Raw genomic sequence first — 17710 nt, forward strand, 5'->3', positions numbered from 1 at the left:
GGGCACCAGCCCAGATGGTTTGGAGAGCTTGGAGCCGCCTTCTGTCAAACGCCTTGCGCGGGGAGGGCTGCTGGCACTCACCACACGTGGGTTATAATCCTTTGCGGCCATTCATGTTCTCACAGCAAATCTCTGTTTACATCCTAGGGAACAGTTTTAAGGAGGAGAAATAAAAAAAGGAAGAAGAAGGGAGGATGAACTTGCTCCCACAAGTTGCCTGCGGACAGTACTGCAATCGGGAATGAAGGTAAAGGTGCTAGAAAAGGGATGAGCCCCGACGGGCTAACGGTGTGAGCAGGGAGGAAGGCAGAGGGACCCAATATAACACAGGGACTCATGGTTCAGAAGAAACTGTTGTAATTGCAGGGATGGTTGCAAAACATTGTCAGAACTGGGAAGTTATGTTTYTTTCCAACAGGTTTACAGAACAAAACGCAATGGAGAACAAAGAGAAATTAAAGCAAGGAGGCATTTCCCCGTAGCTCCCTCCCCTCCCAACCCGTGGAGCGCCTCTGCGTGCTCTTTTCTGCCGAGAGGTCGCAACGATGCCGTACGATGTCGGTGCCTGCCGTTCAGCCATCGTCCGCCGGCCTCGTCTCGCGTGGCGCTCCTTCGTGACGGTGGCGGCAGGGCAAGAGAGAGAGAAAAGAGCAGGGGAAAAYGGAAAAAAGACACGGTGCGTTAAATTGCTATCAAAAGCCTTCGCAGACCTTGCACGTACCACAAGGTTTATATGGAAAAGACAGTATTATTTCTACAGCGTGCCCCACGAGCTCGGCAGCCGGTAGGTGCGCAACCGCACGGCACTTCTCCCTGCCGCCAAGCACAACCCRACGAGCTCGGCGTGTGCGTCCGCCTTGACGGGCTACCGTAACAACCAGCCCGCAGCTTCGTGCACACGCGGCTTCTCCGAGTCACCGCAGCCTCGCGAGATGCCCCRCGAATCCGCCTGCCCCCGTGCCGCAGCTCAGCCCCGGGGCTCCCCGAGGAACCCGGTCCTCCTCCCGCCTTCCGTGTTCRCTCCGTCAGCGAGGCAAAGGCAGTGATTTGCCTCCTTGAGCGGCAGCCCCTGGCTGCTCTTCGGCTCGCATGAGCTCCTGGCACGCGGTGAACCTCTCCRCCTTCCTCCGTCTGACCCTTTGCACAGGGCCTTGCTTATCCTGGCCCCAGCAATCGCTTTGTCACCATCTTCTCCCCTGCTTCCTGACCGCTGGGTTTTGCTCAGAAAGTGGCTTTTGGGCATGCTTAAAATAATCACGGCTTTTCTGCCTCAGCGAACAAATACGCCCCACCAGCCACAATTATCACCATAGCACCAAAGCGCCGTGAAGGAACTTGCTCACCCAGACGCTCGCCTGACCTAAAATAGATACGGCCCAAAGCAGCTCTGCGGCGATCCCGGGGTCCGCAGGCTGGCCGCAACGCGCCAATGAACCACAGGAATCTCTGGYTGTGGTCTGAAGAGCAAACGCGGCCAYGGAAATGAGGGACGCCGAGCCGCAGCGCTAATTAGGGTTGTTTTTTTCCATAGCAACATGCTACCAATTCTGCCTTGTGTTTCCACTGCTGGAGCCTTCCCAGCTCTATTAGGCGCCTTGGTGCTAGACCTTGCAATGTTTTTTAGCAATACTACATTAAAATACTAAATGCAGTAACTGAAGGGATCTCCTTGGCTCTGAAAGACCCTGGGGAGTGCTGTGCTTTGAAGTTTAACAAGCTGATCAATCCCCCTTCTACAGTCCCACTCCTTGCAATTAAAACAGTGGCAATAGRGTTGGGAGGACTTAAGTAGAGAGCTGGGAAGAATTCAATTTTTACTTCTAATCCTGTACATGCCATTAAAATGCCGGGAAAATCATTTTGGGCCCCTGGCTCAGGCCCCTTCATTTCTGAACAGTGCCAGTATAGCAAGACCTTGCATGGAACTGGAGAGATTTGTCAATTAACTGCTAATTGTAGTATTATTCTTCTGAACTTCACCTTCATAAAGCAAAAAGGACTCCATCCCAAACACTCAGACACTAATTTCCATGGGAAAATGCAGCACAAAATACAGACTTCCTTCGGATCATGTGAAAGCAGTAATAACTGTCAAATACATTTTTTTAAACCAACGTAGGGTATTAACCTTTCAATGTATTTTTAACAGTGAGGATTTTACTAGTTTCTTTTTTCTTCCTTTCTTTAACAGAGCATAAAATCAGAAGCTAGAAAAAGGGATGTAAACAGGAAGAACTGTGGAAGCAGTATTTTAATTTCAAGGGGTCTTACTAGTTTTGCTTCAGTACTTTTCAAAGGGGCCCCCATCGGCCCCATTTCTCATTCCAGCAGCACGGCAGTGTACTGTCAATATGTTGACAAGGACAAAGAGTATGCTCTGCAATAAGACCTTGTATTTTAAATCTCCATGATACCGCTGGCACTGTTGTGAAGCTTCTATATTTGGTCTTCAGCTACATGAAATCCCATTATAAGCATAAATAACACATCTTGCTGTATATGATATTGGCATCTTATAATAACCCTCCACAGAGGGAGTGTTGTGTATTAATGCTTTAAAATGTCCTGCTGAGATAGGAATCACAGCAGCTTTTTGTAATTGAGGGTGGGCCTTGGACTTTTGTCTTGCTAGCAAATTAATCATTTTTATCTAGGGGTAAGGCTATTTAAGTACATGAACAATTCTGCTGCAGTAACCAGCGTTGTGCACTCCTGCAACAGCACTGTCACTCAGTGTGTAAAGCAGCAAAGCTCCAAAAAGCAGCTCCCTGACTTTGCTTTGCTTTACAGCAGTCTAGTTAGAAGTGACGTTAGGCATTGGAGAGCCAAGGGCAATAAACCCTTCACGACATGAACCTGTTGTTCCCAGAATACAGATTGCACAGAACTGAACTTGGTTTCCAACCAGTATAAATTGCTTGTCATTTTCCTAAGCAATACCAAAAATTGTTCACTCAGTTACTCTTCCGTTGCTTATTTTGGTGCTGTCTTGCCTTCTGATGATCTAAGACTATGCACYGTCTAAATCCGTTACAGTCTCAAAAAACTACTATAATATTAACTTGATAAAACAAGTCTACTGGATATTTTTATTTTTTTGCATAATATATGCTGTATTGCCCAAATTCTTTTTCTTTATATTCTGTCTTYCTTTCTATTTTTTTGTGAACTCTAACTTTAATTACGGTCATTTCTAAATCTAGTTTTCAAGTGGAAGCTGCAGGCAAAATGCATGCTTGCTATAAGGGGGAAAATAGCCATAAGTGTCTTACCTATTAGTTAAGCTTCCAGCTCTGTGTCTGTAGGGTCGCTTGGGTTGCTTATACTTTCAACTTGACTATTCATTTCAGCTGAAAACAAAACAAGATAGTTGTCAAATTCTATCTATAACACACGTTAAGTTTATCACATTGACTAACAACTGCTTCTAATCCAAAGGGGACAGAGTTCAATTACTGCATTAAAAATTCAATGCAATTCAGTTCAAAAAAATTTAATTCAATCGGCAAAGTGTCTCTTAGGTAAGCCATCTTTGTSCACAGTTACAGAGAAACCCCAACAAACAGTTCTGCATGGATGTATGCTTCAATATCACCAGAAACGCCAGTCTCTAGATCTAGAGCTTCCTTTTGGCCYCAATTCATCCAGTTGAACTTTGGCACCTGACTGAGGTGCCTAACTGAGGAGCTTAATTGCCATAGACCTGTCCCCATAGACCATGGRCAGAGACATAGGTACCTCCAAAGGGTGGTTGAGAGTTTCACTGGACTAAGCAGTCTTGACCTTTGGACATTCCCACTGGAGTGTCACTGTGTGGTCAGATGCACAAGCATTTCTTAGAAAGGGAGGTTTTTCACACCAGCCATGCTAATGAGGTYTGCAGATCTCTTCACCTCCCTTTGTGACACCAAAAAGGATTCCTTGCACAGAGTCTTTGGCTGATATAGCAAAATCCTTGATTTGAACATCCTCAGGCTTTTGACTAAGTTCCAGGCTGGAACCTGGACTGAGCTGTGGCCTGAATGTGGCTCCATCTCTAAGTGCAGAGAAGCTGCCTCACGATGTCCTTCAACTGCAAATTGTCATAGCCTACGKGAAGAATTCAGGGGAACTATTCCTATACTTACTAGTGCACTGTTAATTTATGAAAACAACCTTATTTTTTTCATTTAAAATTACTGAAAAAGAAGAAGCAATTTAAGGATTAAATTAATTTCAATATGACTTTTGTAAAAATTTCATGGAAACTATGGCATGTGCGATCAGTCCTATGTAGACTGAATACAAAGGGGTTACTTCAGGAGATGTGTTTTTAGTATTAGTATTTGTTCTAGAAGGAATTTTACTGAGGCTATTTATATTAACACTTCGTTTAAAAAACTTTGTTATATATTGCAGTATCAGCTGCAGAATATGGGTGATTTGATGTGAGTGACAGGGAAAAAACTCAAATTTGAATGAAAGATTTAGAAATTAAGGGAAGATGGGGAGGGGGACCCCAAATCAATAACTCTGCTACTTGGAGCCAGGCAGTATGATCTCTGAGTCAATATCATGTCAATACACCTGTTAGGATTTTGATGAATTATTTGTAAATTATTCATCATACATATGCAGAACAGGTACTGTAATGGCTTCCTGGATATATGCAATGAATAATAAGAAAAGTATCTGCTCCTGATTATTGAGCTCTGATGCACATCACATTTAGCTATGTTGTGTTCTTTATATGCATTTGCATAGCAAAGACAGGATGCTTAATAAAAAATCATTAAGGAAAGACTGCTGTGCACTGATGACAGCAGCTTTGCTCAGCCTCATTATGTCAGCCAATTTCACTTGGCTTGGCTTTCTGAAAGCACCATGAGGCTTCGCTCACAATTTTACAGAGGTCGCTTTAGGAATGAAAGTTTCATTTGAAACCGAGGTTCAGCTCTGTCAGCATCCARAATGAGTATACCTCCTCTCCCCTTTTTCTTTTTAATGGCTACAAGCAGCCTACCCTGCTCTTGCAAGTAGTACCTCATGTTCAGATGGCCAAATCACAGACCACCCAGGCATGCTTTGAAGGCGACCCCATCCCATCCTTCTCACGCAGGAGAAACCCTGCAACAGCACTCAAGCTCTGCAGGCATCCTGAAACCTTTTCTTGTTAGTGGGAAAGAAATAAAATCCTCAGATTGGATTGTTTTGCCAATGAAAATCGCAGATGGGCATCTGGAATCACCAGAGGGGAAAAAAACGCACTGTGCTTGCAGCAGATTGCTTGGAAGTGCTAGGGCACCTGCAAGTTTTGGTTTTAGCGTTTTTCTGCACTTCTGACTATGCTCAGCTCTTGATGTTGGCACTGATTGGGACAGAAAGATCTTGTAGCTGAAGGACAAGCTTCTTCAGACCATGGGGTGAGACATCACTGCAAGGCCACCTACATAATCCTCTGTGTTGAGCTGGTAAAATAGCACAGCAGTAGAGCACATAGTGCAACTGCAGAGGGAAGAACTGCCATGGGGAACACAGGAGACATGACACGCATATACCTACGTAGGCCAGCACAAGTTAGTGTCAGACCTATGAGGTTAGCCAAGCCATAAGCGGCCCTCTTGCCTCTCACTAAGGTTTCTGGAAGCATTAAACTGCTAACATAAGTTAGCAGGCTTTTTACACCTGCAGCACCRCCATACAAAGGCCAGAAGCACAGCATCTCTGGAAAGTGCCAGAAGTTCAAGGAGGCTGTCCATCTCCTAAAYTCAGTGTTACCCACTCCCTGTGCTGTAGCAAAACAGGGGGGTGGGGGGGGATTGCAGTGGAAATGGACCTTTCTCTCTGTACTTCTGTGTTCTGGTTTTTCTTAAATTTTGACCTGCCGGAGAGTACCTGTCCACATCTTCCCTCTCCATCTGTGAGCTCTCTGGCAGCTCTTAGTTCATGACTYGAGAAGGATTTCCCCTCAAAAGCAAGCAAGTGCCCCTGAAGAGGAGCAGGCCAGCACTGAAATAACCCAGCACACTTTTGCCAAAGAGCTGTAGTTTCTGCTGAATTGGGGGATGTGGTTCAGCAGCAAGTATCCTCTTAAAGGTCAGGTAGCCAGGAGTTACAGCTCATCATCTAAGTAAAAAGGACAGGTAAATGGGAGAATGGAAAACTAAGTTTAGAGTTGTCTGTGTGAGAGAGAGCATTCTTMCCCCAAAGGATATTATGCTGCAGACCTGGGTGGCAGATGACAGAAAAGTATTATTGTATTGATTTAAATAGGAGCTCAGTCAGACTCRTATTGCAAAAATAATCTCTCTCTTCAGCTTCTCCCTAAACAATGTTTCACTTTGCATTTATATAACTTAGCTATAGCACATTTAACTATAACTCCAGATTGTTCATGGAAGAAAACCATGTCTATTTTGAACCAAACCTACTGTGCTGTGATGGGATATGTGCATCTTTTTACTTAATAGTTACTTGTTTCTTGGATATTACTTAAACAACACAACATGCAGGATGGTGTTAGCTGTGTCAGAGCTTGCTTTTATATTGCTTCTGCAAATCATGTGAAGGTCAGGTTACTGTGATCACATTCATCAACTTGCACTGGCTTATGAAACAATTGGAAGTTTTGGGTTTGACACTTCCTTTGAGATCACTTCAGCTTTTTCTTTCCTGCTATTGTGTCAGCAAGTCAAGACACAGCTTTCCAAAGACTTGAAATAAAAAGAACAAATGAGTAACCCCATTATTAAAGGGGTGAACAGTCTGATCCACCTAATACCAGCTGGAAACTAACCTTCATAATCCTTGAAGCTTTGGTGGGTTAAAAAAAAATAATACCAACAGAGAAACACTGTCTAGGAAACCTATCAGCAAAAGCATCTTTCATAGTCATTATGAATACTAATCAGCACATCTACACTGGATACAAGTAGCACAAGAGCCCAGGATCTTTACTCTGGTTGCTGACAGCAATTGCCAACAGCTACCTCTATGTCTGGACATACATATACCTACCTAGTCAGGCTTACACGCACACCCTCTGACAGCTTTTCTGGGGAGTATCATGCCCAGCTTTCAAATAATAGTAATTTCTGAAACATATCACTRTTACAGCCCTGCCCAGTAGATGAACCAATATTGAGATCTGCCTCATCTGTCTAAACTCGCTGCTTTTATAAAGCACTTTTCACTGTGACATGGTACATGAAATTAAAAAAACAAGAGCCAGGCTGCCAAGGGGTACTGACTGATATATTCTTGTGCTTTCAGCTGTGAAGTGATGAACTCTCCTGGGGCAGAGGAAGGGGACCAGAAGAAAAAATAGGCAATTTGCATAAAAATTACTGTCACAGGGAACCTTTTCTTTTTTCTTTTTCTTTTTTTTTTTTTTTAATCTCAGCTAGTACCCAGTACGTTTGGAAATTCTTCAGTTTTCTTTTCAGTGAAACTTAACCCTTAAGAGAAAACAAAGCACGAAGGTTTTGATCCTTTCTGTGTTTTTATTTGTTTTAACATGTGATATATGGCCACATGAAAAACAAACTGGTACTATGACCCCAACAGCAACATAAGCTGTGAGGAAATGAAGACTTTTCTTAATATCAGAGTATTTTTCTGCAGCCTTAGTTCAGACACCCCACTCCAGTCCTTATACAACTTAGAAAGCTCACAGAAAGGGAAGTTACAAGATGAGTTGAATGTAAAAGTCCTTACAAGATAAGCAACAACTGAAACAATGAAACCTATTAAGATCATCGCTGCAGAAGCTATCTGTCAGCTGAACCAGCTGTGCTGTGCTACAGCACACATTACAGTAGCCCTGTGATCACTTTTCCTTCCAGTGGGAAATCTCTACAGATATTCTTTTACAAAATTTTGATTTRTTTTCACTAAGTGCCCAAGACCAGTCCAGGGACTGGAAATGAAAATATTTTAATGTCACCATGAACTTTTTGTTTGACTTGTTCAGGGGATGAGAAGAGAATGCTCTTTTGGCTTTATTCTGCTCATTTTCTAGTAACAGTACAGCCTCTAGTATTTAAAAGAAGAAAATTCATTACAAATGCTTTCTTTTCCTATTCTTGCAAAAACTTTCTTACAGTCCAATATCAAAATCGGCCACTTAGTCAAATGTTGTAGCACGGTATGACATTAGAAAAAAAGATTCTTTGTGTAATTAATAACACAAAGAAAAGAATTGTTTCATCTTTGAGATACAGAAAATATGTTTTGAATTTGTATTAAGTAAATGCTAAAGAGGTGAAAGGATGGATCCAAATCAGTCTTCACTACAGAAGGGAASCACTCCATGATAACGTACAACAAAATTGAGACCGGAAGCCCAATTCCAAAGACACTACCTCTTGGAGCAGAAAAGAGGACCTATCGAGTGACAGTCRAGCCAGCCCCTTACGTAGTTTTATGAAGGTATAAGAGCCAATTTAGAAAAGTTGTAAATGGTTTGCCTCAAAAAAATTGAAGCACACCGTTTTGTGCCTCTTTAWGCACAGTAAGAGCTCAAAAGGCCATTCTTTAGTGTATGAATTGCTTAAGCACTACAGAGCTGGAGTAGGGCCCCAGCACTGAATCCTTGCCAGGGCTTTGTCAGACATCTAGATCATCCTCTCATTGAAGTCAATGACAAAAAAACTTCCTTGAGTTCCAGACCAGGAGATTCAGGTCGGTAATATTCACAAACCTGACCAGAACCTCTGTTAAAAATCCTTGTTGTTTTATTAGTAGTAAATTTCTTCAGAGAGAACTTCCATTTTCTACCAGATTGAACGATATAGAAGCACTGAGGAAGCATGAAGGGAAGTCAGCTCTGAGCTAAAAGGAGCTTAATACTGATTAGAGGTCAACATATGAGCTCAGAGTAATTTTATAAGCAATACTTCTCCCATGATGCAGTCAGGTTCTAGAACAYACATGTTCAGAAATATTCTCTTCTGACTTCTGGTCATAACCAGATACATCTCACCCAAATCATTTTCCAGACCAAGGCTACAGTAGGTCCAAAATATGGCTTAGTTAAAAGGAAAGCAAACTGAACATACCAGTTGATCATATCAACTGAGTCAATGAGAAAAACAGTGGCATGACACTGAAAAGATACTTCCACTAGATTTCCAAGAACACGCTATGGGTCAATTTTATGGGAAACATACTCTATTGAATCTTGATAGACCATTGGGAATGCAGATCTAGACCTGAAAGATCTAGACATAATTGCTAAAAAAAATCATAAGCCTCTAGCAGGTGACAGTAGAGGTGTCATAAGCTCTCAGAAGACTCAGCTGAAGAGATTACAAATATATTTCTCATTTTTTTGAACTCTATAAACTAGTCCTAGAAAGGTATGCTAGGTATGCACTTCAGACAATTAAAACATTGGAGCAACATACCATCGTTACTTGAAACATCTGCTGCTTCAGAAGAAATTTCAACTTTCATAGGCTCTGCAGAAGTTTCCTCTTTGTCTTGCATCTCTCCTGTAAGACAAGCCAAAGGAGGGAAAAAAATCAACACTTACAGCACCTGATTAACATATAATTCTCAGACTCTGTATGCCATTTTTTTCTCTCTTTCCTCTGATATGCTCTTACTTTTATAGACTCTGCTGCTGTATTCTGCAGCCATTAGAGAAAAGGGCAAAGGATATAGAGGGAGGAATACGGTTTGAAAATAATTGCTCGAATATTTGTAGAGATCTGCACGCTTTTGTAACTAGGATTATTAAAACCACATCATAGTGTGTGCTGCTGCCTCCCCGCCATTCTTTTCTCATCATTTTTGAAGAACCCTGTCTGCTCACAAAACGCAACAGACGATGGGGACCTAATCGCACTTAGAAAGTTTCTGTAGCTAGCAGAATAAAAGCAGACACAATGAGAGTTCAGGCATTCTCAGCAGTCAGACACAAAGTCAAATCTGAATTTAGGGAGATGCATTTTATTACTGGAATTCCACAGTTTTCTCTCTTCTGCCTCCGAAGAAGGAACTCTAAAGGCTCTTGCACCTATCTTGTGGCTGAACGATGGGATGCCAAGCTATCAGTTGCTAAGCAATCTACACATTTTGGTTGTTACTATGAGACAGCAAAGTATAGCAAGGACTGAAATATTTCAAAAATGGCTTATTTTTAAGCTGAAATCATTCATGTCAATCATTCTTCAGCAACAGAGACAGATAAAATATTCTAAGTCATTTAAACACCTCTTTCTCCTTTCTGTGGACAACTATTTTTTTCTTCAATGCACTTCAGTGTGCTACTTTTATTTTGTTCATAAACATGCATCAACACTGAAGTTTTCTGCCAGTTCTCTTTCTAATTGTATCTGCAACCTAATGCACTGTAATGGAGATTTCAGTCTCCTGGGTGCTTGCTATGTTGGCAATGCCAGTCTCAGAGGCAACTTCAGCTGCACTATGCTTTTACTAAGCATAGAARTGCTAAAAGAGTAGTCAGCAAATGCAGAAACAAACACAAATAACCACTGGAAAGCTCARTTCCCCCTAGCTGCAGGTGGGGGGAAGTGTGATAGATGACCTTACAGCGATGGAGATGTCGCTGACCATTGCAACATCTCTACTGGAGAAATCCTTCAGTGAATCTTCCTATCAACCAAGCCACCTCCTTGCTGGTGTAAAACACCTCCCTGTACAAAAGACATGCCTGCAAACATCTGCAGCTGCACGTACCTGGGGGCGGCAGCTCCACACGCTTGTCAAAATCCTTGAGGTTGCTCCTGAGATGGCACGAGGGCGAGCCCTGCCTGGTGGGCTGCTACGCACCTGCAGGCCTACACTTCCCTAGCCCATTGCCTGTTGCTCTCTCATACACATGTGAAGGACAAAAGTGCCATCCCTCCCTTTGGCAGCATCTGCCCATGCCAGGAACTTGTCCAGCAAAAGGTTGGGAATGTACGCTCAAAATCCCTGACTGATTTCTTCTAGCAAAATCAATATGAAATCTGGATGACTATCAAAGCACTGATTAATCAAGGARGATACACTGAATGATCTCATTCGTGTTACATTTTGATTAGCTTGGGGAAATGGCTATATGGAAAACAAAGTTTCAGGGAAAAAAAMCAATCTCCCTGCAAAGCGTGCAGCCTGCAGTGAGGACAACGTTTCCTACCAAACCACCTCAGATATCTACAGCATGTATTCAGGAGCCCTGCTAAGCACTGGCACGTTCAGGCTGGCTGGCAGCTGATGCCTGTGAATCAGGCTTTGCCTCCTCTAAACCACAGTCTGTTAACCAAATAAAGTAGACATGATGTGACAGGTTATGTCTTGGCTCCTGGTTTCTGTAACAGCCTTGTMGTTGTGCTGTCAGCTCGCAAAGACACCTGTGCAAAGTTCCTAGGTCCTATCCAAGATGTCCCATTAACCAGCCGGCACGCCTGGCTTCACCACGCTGCCAAAAGGTTTCTCAGGTTCCACTTCAGAAATGCTCTCCTGCAACAAGCAGGTGCAAAAGATCATTGGCACTGTGCTAGGGGAAGACAGAGCTTAATAAAAGGCAAGACATTTGTGTGTGTGTGTGTGTGTGTGTGTGTGTGTGTGCGCGCGCGTGCACGCATGCACGTGCGCTAATTAGGGCTTCTGTTGCACGGATGAAAGCAGAAAGAGCTGAGGGCCCTCAACTCACCCTCCAGGAGGTGATCCTGGAGCAGCCCTGGAGAGAGACTAGAAAGAGTAACAACAGTAGCAAATATGCAAAATCAATTTTCAGAGGGTTAGGACCATAAACATTTTGGAGAGAACACTAATGCATGTTCTACATTTTTGCCTTCTTTGCAAGTCTGAATAGCCAATTCTCCATCCCCACTGGGAATGCATTTTAGCTACACCGGGGCTGTTACGGCCTATGCTSACTGCTGAATACTGTCAGCCCCAAAACGATAGCAAGAAGCAAYGTTCAGGGACAAAATGAGGAAGATATTTTAAACCCAAACAAAACTGAGTCCCACTGCAAACCTTGGGAGGAARCCTGAAAAACAACTGATCTAACGACAGACAGGCTTTGAAACTCTGTTAATATAAATCTCCATCTTGCCCCTTGCTATCATTGTGGGTGGGGGCAGGAGCACTCACTACACTGACAAGTGTGTGGAAGAAGTTTTATCCAAAAATCTCCTTGCTTGCTATGCTGTAAGACTCTGCAGAAATGAGCCCATTCCCCGTAAACAGCAGCATCTGATCAGAACTAGAACCCCCTGACAACCAATTGACTGCGGAGGCCCCCCTGCTCCTCACTGTGATTGCTAGAGGTTAGAGCATGAACAYGAGACGTATTTCAGGACTCAGAGCAGGAGATGAGAGCTACTGAAATAGAGGGAGCCTAGGAGACACCACTTTCAATTTCAATTACCATTTCCAATTGCACCACTGCCAGAGTTGATTACCATAACCCTTTGTAGGCTGCTTATACAACTAGCAAAGCTAGTGACAACAGGCTTACAAGTTCAGGGAAGGCTGGCTCCAGGCGTTTTTAAACACGTAAGACAAATATTTGCTAGGAAGATGAAAATCTCCATACTGTTATTTAATCTTTTCTCCCTTACAAGCTGTCTGTAGTTCCATAGTTAATACACAATTGTTCCTTTGGAGAAATAGGATTTCAGGTTCACACGCAATTCTTGACATTAAAATGAAGCTGAGCTACATGTTGGTGCAATAGCATCCATTTTAAAAATGCCCAAGTACAGAAGCCAGGCATCTAGCTGTTTTCCACACTCTTGATAAGTTAATACATAAAAAATGTAAGTCCTCTCCCCCTCCTTTGCACAAGGTTTGCATCTATATCAAGTGATAAAAGCAGGCAACTATGCAGGCTTAGATGCTGTGACACAGTAATCCATAAAACTCATTTTTCCCTGATCAGCCAGGCTTACAGGGCCTGTATGTCTGCACTGACCATCAAGGGGTCCTAGGAGACTGGTCTCCCTCAGCACAATGTGGCCTTTGAGAATGGCCTTAGAAAACACCAGGGATGGGGAAGGAGTTTTTCAAATGGGTTTTCAATCAGGAATATGTATTTCTGCAATTAGATCACAGCTTGTTTCAAGGYCATGGACTAGTTGTAAGACAAACACAAAAACAGTAATTTTGTGCAAAAATGAGTTCTGTGAATGCAATCATGGCATATCAAGAAAACTTAAATCTTAAAAAAGCCCCAGCTTAAAAAGTCTTATAATTACATGGGAAATCCTGGCCCTAGGATTGTTCTGAATATTTGGGGGAAAAAAAAAAGTTATGAATAATACTACAGTCCCAGGCAACTGCTTCTGTTTTTAGGTGAAAAGGCAAGGCCATTACTCCTGTAAATCATCTCCCCCTGAATTTTGGGTAACACCATAGGAATTCTGAGAAAGCAAGATTCTGTCTACGGACAAGTTGCAACAGGGGAAATYAATTACTCATGAATTATTTGTATAGCATTCATTTCTGTTCTTCTTATATACCTTGAAAATTCATCTTTGTGATTATTTAGTATGAAAACTATCTTGTAGTTATTCTGAATGTCCAGTTTTCTCTGATTCATGCTCACTAAAGAACATTTATTATCTTGAGTTTAGCTGTAAATATGGTTCTCCTAATTAGGAGACACTGAGAGACAGAGGCTTGTAAAAAATCCAAATTTCTCTGGTTAAAATTTGAAGGCACAGTTTGTCATTAGCAGCAACAAAAATGAAAGACAAAGCTCTTCTGACCCGGAGCTGCATTGTCTTATCTGTCAAAAACAGTTCCATTTTTCTTGCTCTGCATATAGCCAGAGCTGAGCATTTTTTTTCCTTCCCAGTCATTTCACTGTAGCTATTTGCTAATGTTACTGTCAAACCTTCATAGACTTTGTTTACTGCTGCATTTTAGTAGCATTATAAATGCTGCTTCACTTAGGAACCGAAGCTGCCCGTGACGCAAGGGCTCAGCTTGACTCTTATTGAGTACCTCCATCTGTGATGAGTGACCCTTTTAACCAGCACAAATTCTCCCACATAAAAGATTTATACCTTCTTCTTCCGTGGCTACTCACGTTAAAATCACCCAGCTGCTCTCGGTGCTCTAAGACACAACAGTTGCGGGCCATCTTTACTTAGTTATGTTAAAATCTCTGGGCAGTTTTAGCCCTGGATACTGTTCCCTGGCTTATAGGTCAAKGAAAACCCTGCAGAGGCCGCAGGAACAGAGTTGCCATAAGGCACCTCTTGCTATTCAGTGCACCCTCATTAACAACAAATGTCCAAATGTCTCCATCTGTTAAATCAGGAATATTCTACCTTGATCAAAAAAAAAAAAAAAAAATCTGACAATTAGGCACCACAGAGATGAAAAAACAAGTAAAGGATGCAGATTTCACAGAAGGGTTTGCTGGCTGGGACACTAGCTTTGCTGGTCTTTTGAAGGAGCTGAGAGTTATTTCTTAAGAGCCAGGTGTGGGCTGCCAGGACCCACACTGCAGCCCCTGGGTCACGGGACGGGCTGCGTGTCCTCCCTTGGGGCAACCTGCCTTCAGCTCCTGGAGCAGCTGGTGCAAGGTGGCACATTGACTTGCTGCATCTGCGCGCSCCGCTGTACGCGAGGGCCCGGTGCTGCTGCCGGTCCACTGCTATTCTCAGCTCGAGTTGAACCACAATTTCTTTCTAATGTGATCTAAAACTGTTTAAGATCCACTTATCCTTATCCCCTTTCAGTCCTTTATTAAACATACTCTTAGTAAATCTCATTATGCCTCCTCTTCCCTGAAGGTGGGAACAGGAATTGTCTCTCAGCAATATGGTCTGTAAGACCCATACAAATTGGGCGTCTCTAAAATCACTAATGCCCATCAGGAGCTCTTTGTACCTTTTGTCTCTCTGTAGCAACAGGATAAACCCGCACACAGCAGGCCCTTGATGAATACAAGGGCATAGCGTTTTAAGTAAAGTCCTTTTTGAATTTTTATTCTGACAAAGTCTCTGCTGGGTAAGAGGCCACACTGCTGTTTTCCACAAGTTCTTTATGTGAAACCTGCCATCAGAGAGGAACCCTCCAGCAGAGAATAACCGAAATGGAGCACCCAGACGCTTTCATTGCATCCTTAAATTGCTGTCCGTTAACGTAACTAAAATGTTGCCTGGTATAGTCAAGCTCRTAGATTACTGGCCTCAAATGGCTTTCAATGCACTTGCACTTTATTTCCCTGCCTATAAATGAGGCAGATAGATAGTATTCTCAGTGGGATTACGAAAAGAACAGCCTTCTGAATACATAGAGGACTCTGGAAATATCTTGAGTATTTACCTTTCTTTCCCGTTCTGTCATGTTCCCTGCCACTTTTAACCCCTTATTAAATGTGTAACTTATTTGATTCTATTCCTCATCACTATAGATCCCTGACCCTAAGAAGCTGCATAGGCGTGAGAAATTATAGCTCTGGAGGATCCTTTTTTGTAAGCTASAGGAAATCTCCAGATCTCATAAAGCTCAGCTTTCATCAGTAATAACATACATTTGGGCATTCRGAAACATTCCTATAGCTCCTTGGCCACAGCGTCAAGCCTACTGACCCACGACAGGCTGCCAGAACGATACCTATGCATCCACTCCCATCACAACACATTTTTTTCTGCACACCCACCATGCTCATTACTATGCATCCAGTCTGTCTCCAGCTGTCCTTGTACAGTAGGTTTAATTTCCCCTCTATGCCACAAAGCTGGGGTGAGGACCTGACCCTCAATTTTGAAGAGCTGCTGCAGGTGCCCAATAGCTCTAATAGGCCTTCCTTTCCTCTCCATCACAAACAAATTAATAGTTCACATCGCTGTGAGATTTTCCATCATCATGTACCATGTCCCTATTCCATTTCTATCTTGGTTCGCTGGGTTTCCTGGGCATTTCAAATAATCTCGATGCAACTGCAGCACACCAAAACACTTTGAAAGCAAAGAGGTCTCAGATCTCATAAGCAGGCCAGATGTGTCAAGAGCACCACACTACATTTTTCAGAAATAGTGAAGAAGCCCTAACTTCCTGTCCAAAAGGATTGGATCCAAACAGACAAGACTACAGCAAGCCTTCACCCTGAGCAGCTGTATGAGAACTACAGAGGTGCTAGGTACGAATGGAAACAGTAATTATGACAAAGAGGATTTTTAAAGAAGAGAGGGGGCAAGAGAGAGAGTAGGAACCTAGGGGGACACAGATAACACCGAATTGTTTATGAGCTAAAAGAGAGGAAAGCCCCATTCAAACACTCAAAAGCTTTTGGACAAGCACCCYGTCTTTGCAGAGCATCCATGGCTGGTTGCAATGAGGAGCATGGCTGGGTGAAAATGCATGCCACAGACGTGGGGCGAAAGGAGGCTTTGCCTGAGCTGCTGATAAAGCACAGCCAGGGCTGCTCACTCTCATGGCAGCAATCGTTTATTTCTGGGGTCACTGCTCTGGACTAGATGAGCGCCGAGTCAAAGAGGAGCCCTGGAAAATATCCTGTTCAATTCCTTTTCAACACTATTGCTGAGTACATGAAGAATGAGCTTCCAAGCAACAGAGAACAGGAGCAGAAGGGTAATAAGGAGGGCTTATGGTTTAACCTGGCACTAACAAAAGGCACTAATAAAATACTACATGTGAGAGAAATAGATTCTCTCCTGTTATTTATCCAGAGATCCCCAATGTAAATTCTGCAAATTAAAAGAGAACAGAATATCCTCAAGAATGAGAGGCACATAACATTGGATCAAGTTCTATAAATAGATGTGACCTTCCAAGTATGTTGTATTTTCCAAACATTTTGTGATAGAAAGATACAGCAGATGGCACAAAAAGGTTAGAAAATATACATATATATATACAAAAAAAAAAAATTGGATAACCAGAGGTAGACTATATACAACATACCTGGTTGAAACGTCTTGATATTACCAGGTGACAGTGTTTTGGAAAGAGTACTTCCATTTCTAAAGACTGACCAATCCAGGACAAGCACTTGTTTTAAAGTTTTATAAAMCCATCAGCTACCTAGAGCCTAAGTGAGCAGAATATGAGACTCATTTGCTTGAAAAGAAGTGGTAATTGGCAGTGCTTAATAACAAAGACGTTGCAGGTGATGTTTTTCATCTTTTTCTCCTACTGAGAGAGGCACATGTCCAATAATGATTACTTTTCAAAAACAATTAAAGAATTGTACCCATAGTTTTTATAACTGAGCTCTGTGCTGACTCTTTCTAAGCTAAAGCTTTACAGTCAGCTTTGATTTTATGAGTTATAGGAAAGCAGCCAGTAAACACAGATCTGCCATAAATGAGTAATTTTGCTACTGAGCTTCCCATCTATTTCAGTTCTCAGGTTTATCGTTACGGACCTGGGTGGTGCCTCATYGAAATAGAAAAGAGTTTTCAACAATATACGCACTCACACTTGCATATATACATTTAAGTACAAGGGCAGTAAGAGATTTTTAATGAATACTGGACTGGGGGTTGTTTTCCTCCCATAAAGGAGGGCATACCTGGGTGGCTATGAGAGTGGTGGAARGTAACCTGTGTTGCTGAAGGCAACAGGTCTTCCCCCGTCTTGCCAGGGAAAYGCTGCGTGCCCTGTGTAGAGGAGCCATCACTGAATTCGGGCTTCTCAAGGYTTACCCTGCTTTCACTGTCAGCTGTCACTAGAGCTGCTTGCCGCCCCCGTTTACCCGGACGAAGCCCGTCCGCCTCCTATACAGCAGTCAGCG

At 42.8% G+C, this 17710-nt stretch overlaps 1 protein-coding gene across 3 annotated transcripts in view; it reads right to left on the minus strand.

Moving 5' to 3' along the window:
- Nucleotides 1–340: 340 nt before the first annotated feature.
- MACROD2 (mono-ADP ribosylhydrolase 2) overlaps nucleotides 341–17710 on the minus strand; it is an 880037-nt gene continuing 862667 nt past the window's right edge. For all 3 annotated transcript variants that reach the window (XM_085305606.1, XM_085305605.1, XM_085305604.1), the window contains exons 17-19: nucleotides 9387–9473; nucleotides 3273–3350; nucleotides 341–610 (exon numbers count right to left, since the gene is read on the minus strand). In XM_085305606.1, the coding sequence (XP_085161732.1) occupies nucleotides 3280–3350; nucleotides 9387–9473 (158 nt within the window). In that variant the 3' untranslated portion in view covers nucleotides 341–610; nucleotides 3273–3279. The remainder of the gene's footprint in view (nucleotides 611–3272; nucleotides 3351–9386; nucleotides 9474–17710) is intronic.

This window comes from Rhea americana, unplaced genomic scaffold (assembly GCF_003343005.1).
Source record: "Rhea americana isolate MKP2758 unplaced genomic scaffold, rheAme1 scaffold_223, whole genome shotgun sequence".
In the NCBI taxonomy this organism is placed as follows: Eukaryota; Metazoa; Chordata; class Aves; order Rheiformes; family Rheidae; genus Rhea; species Rhea americana.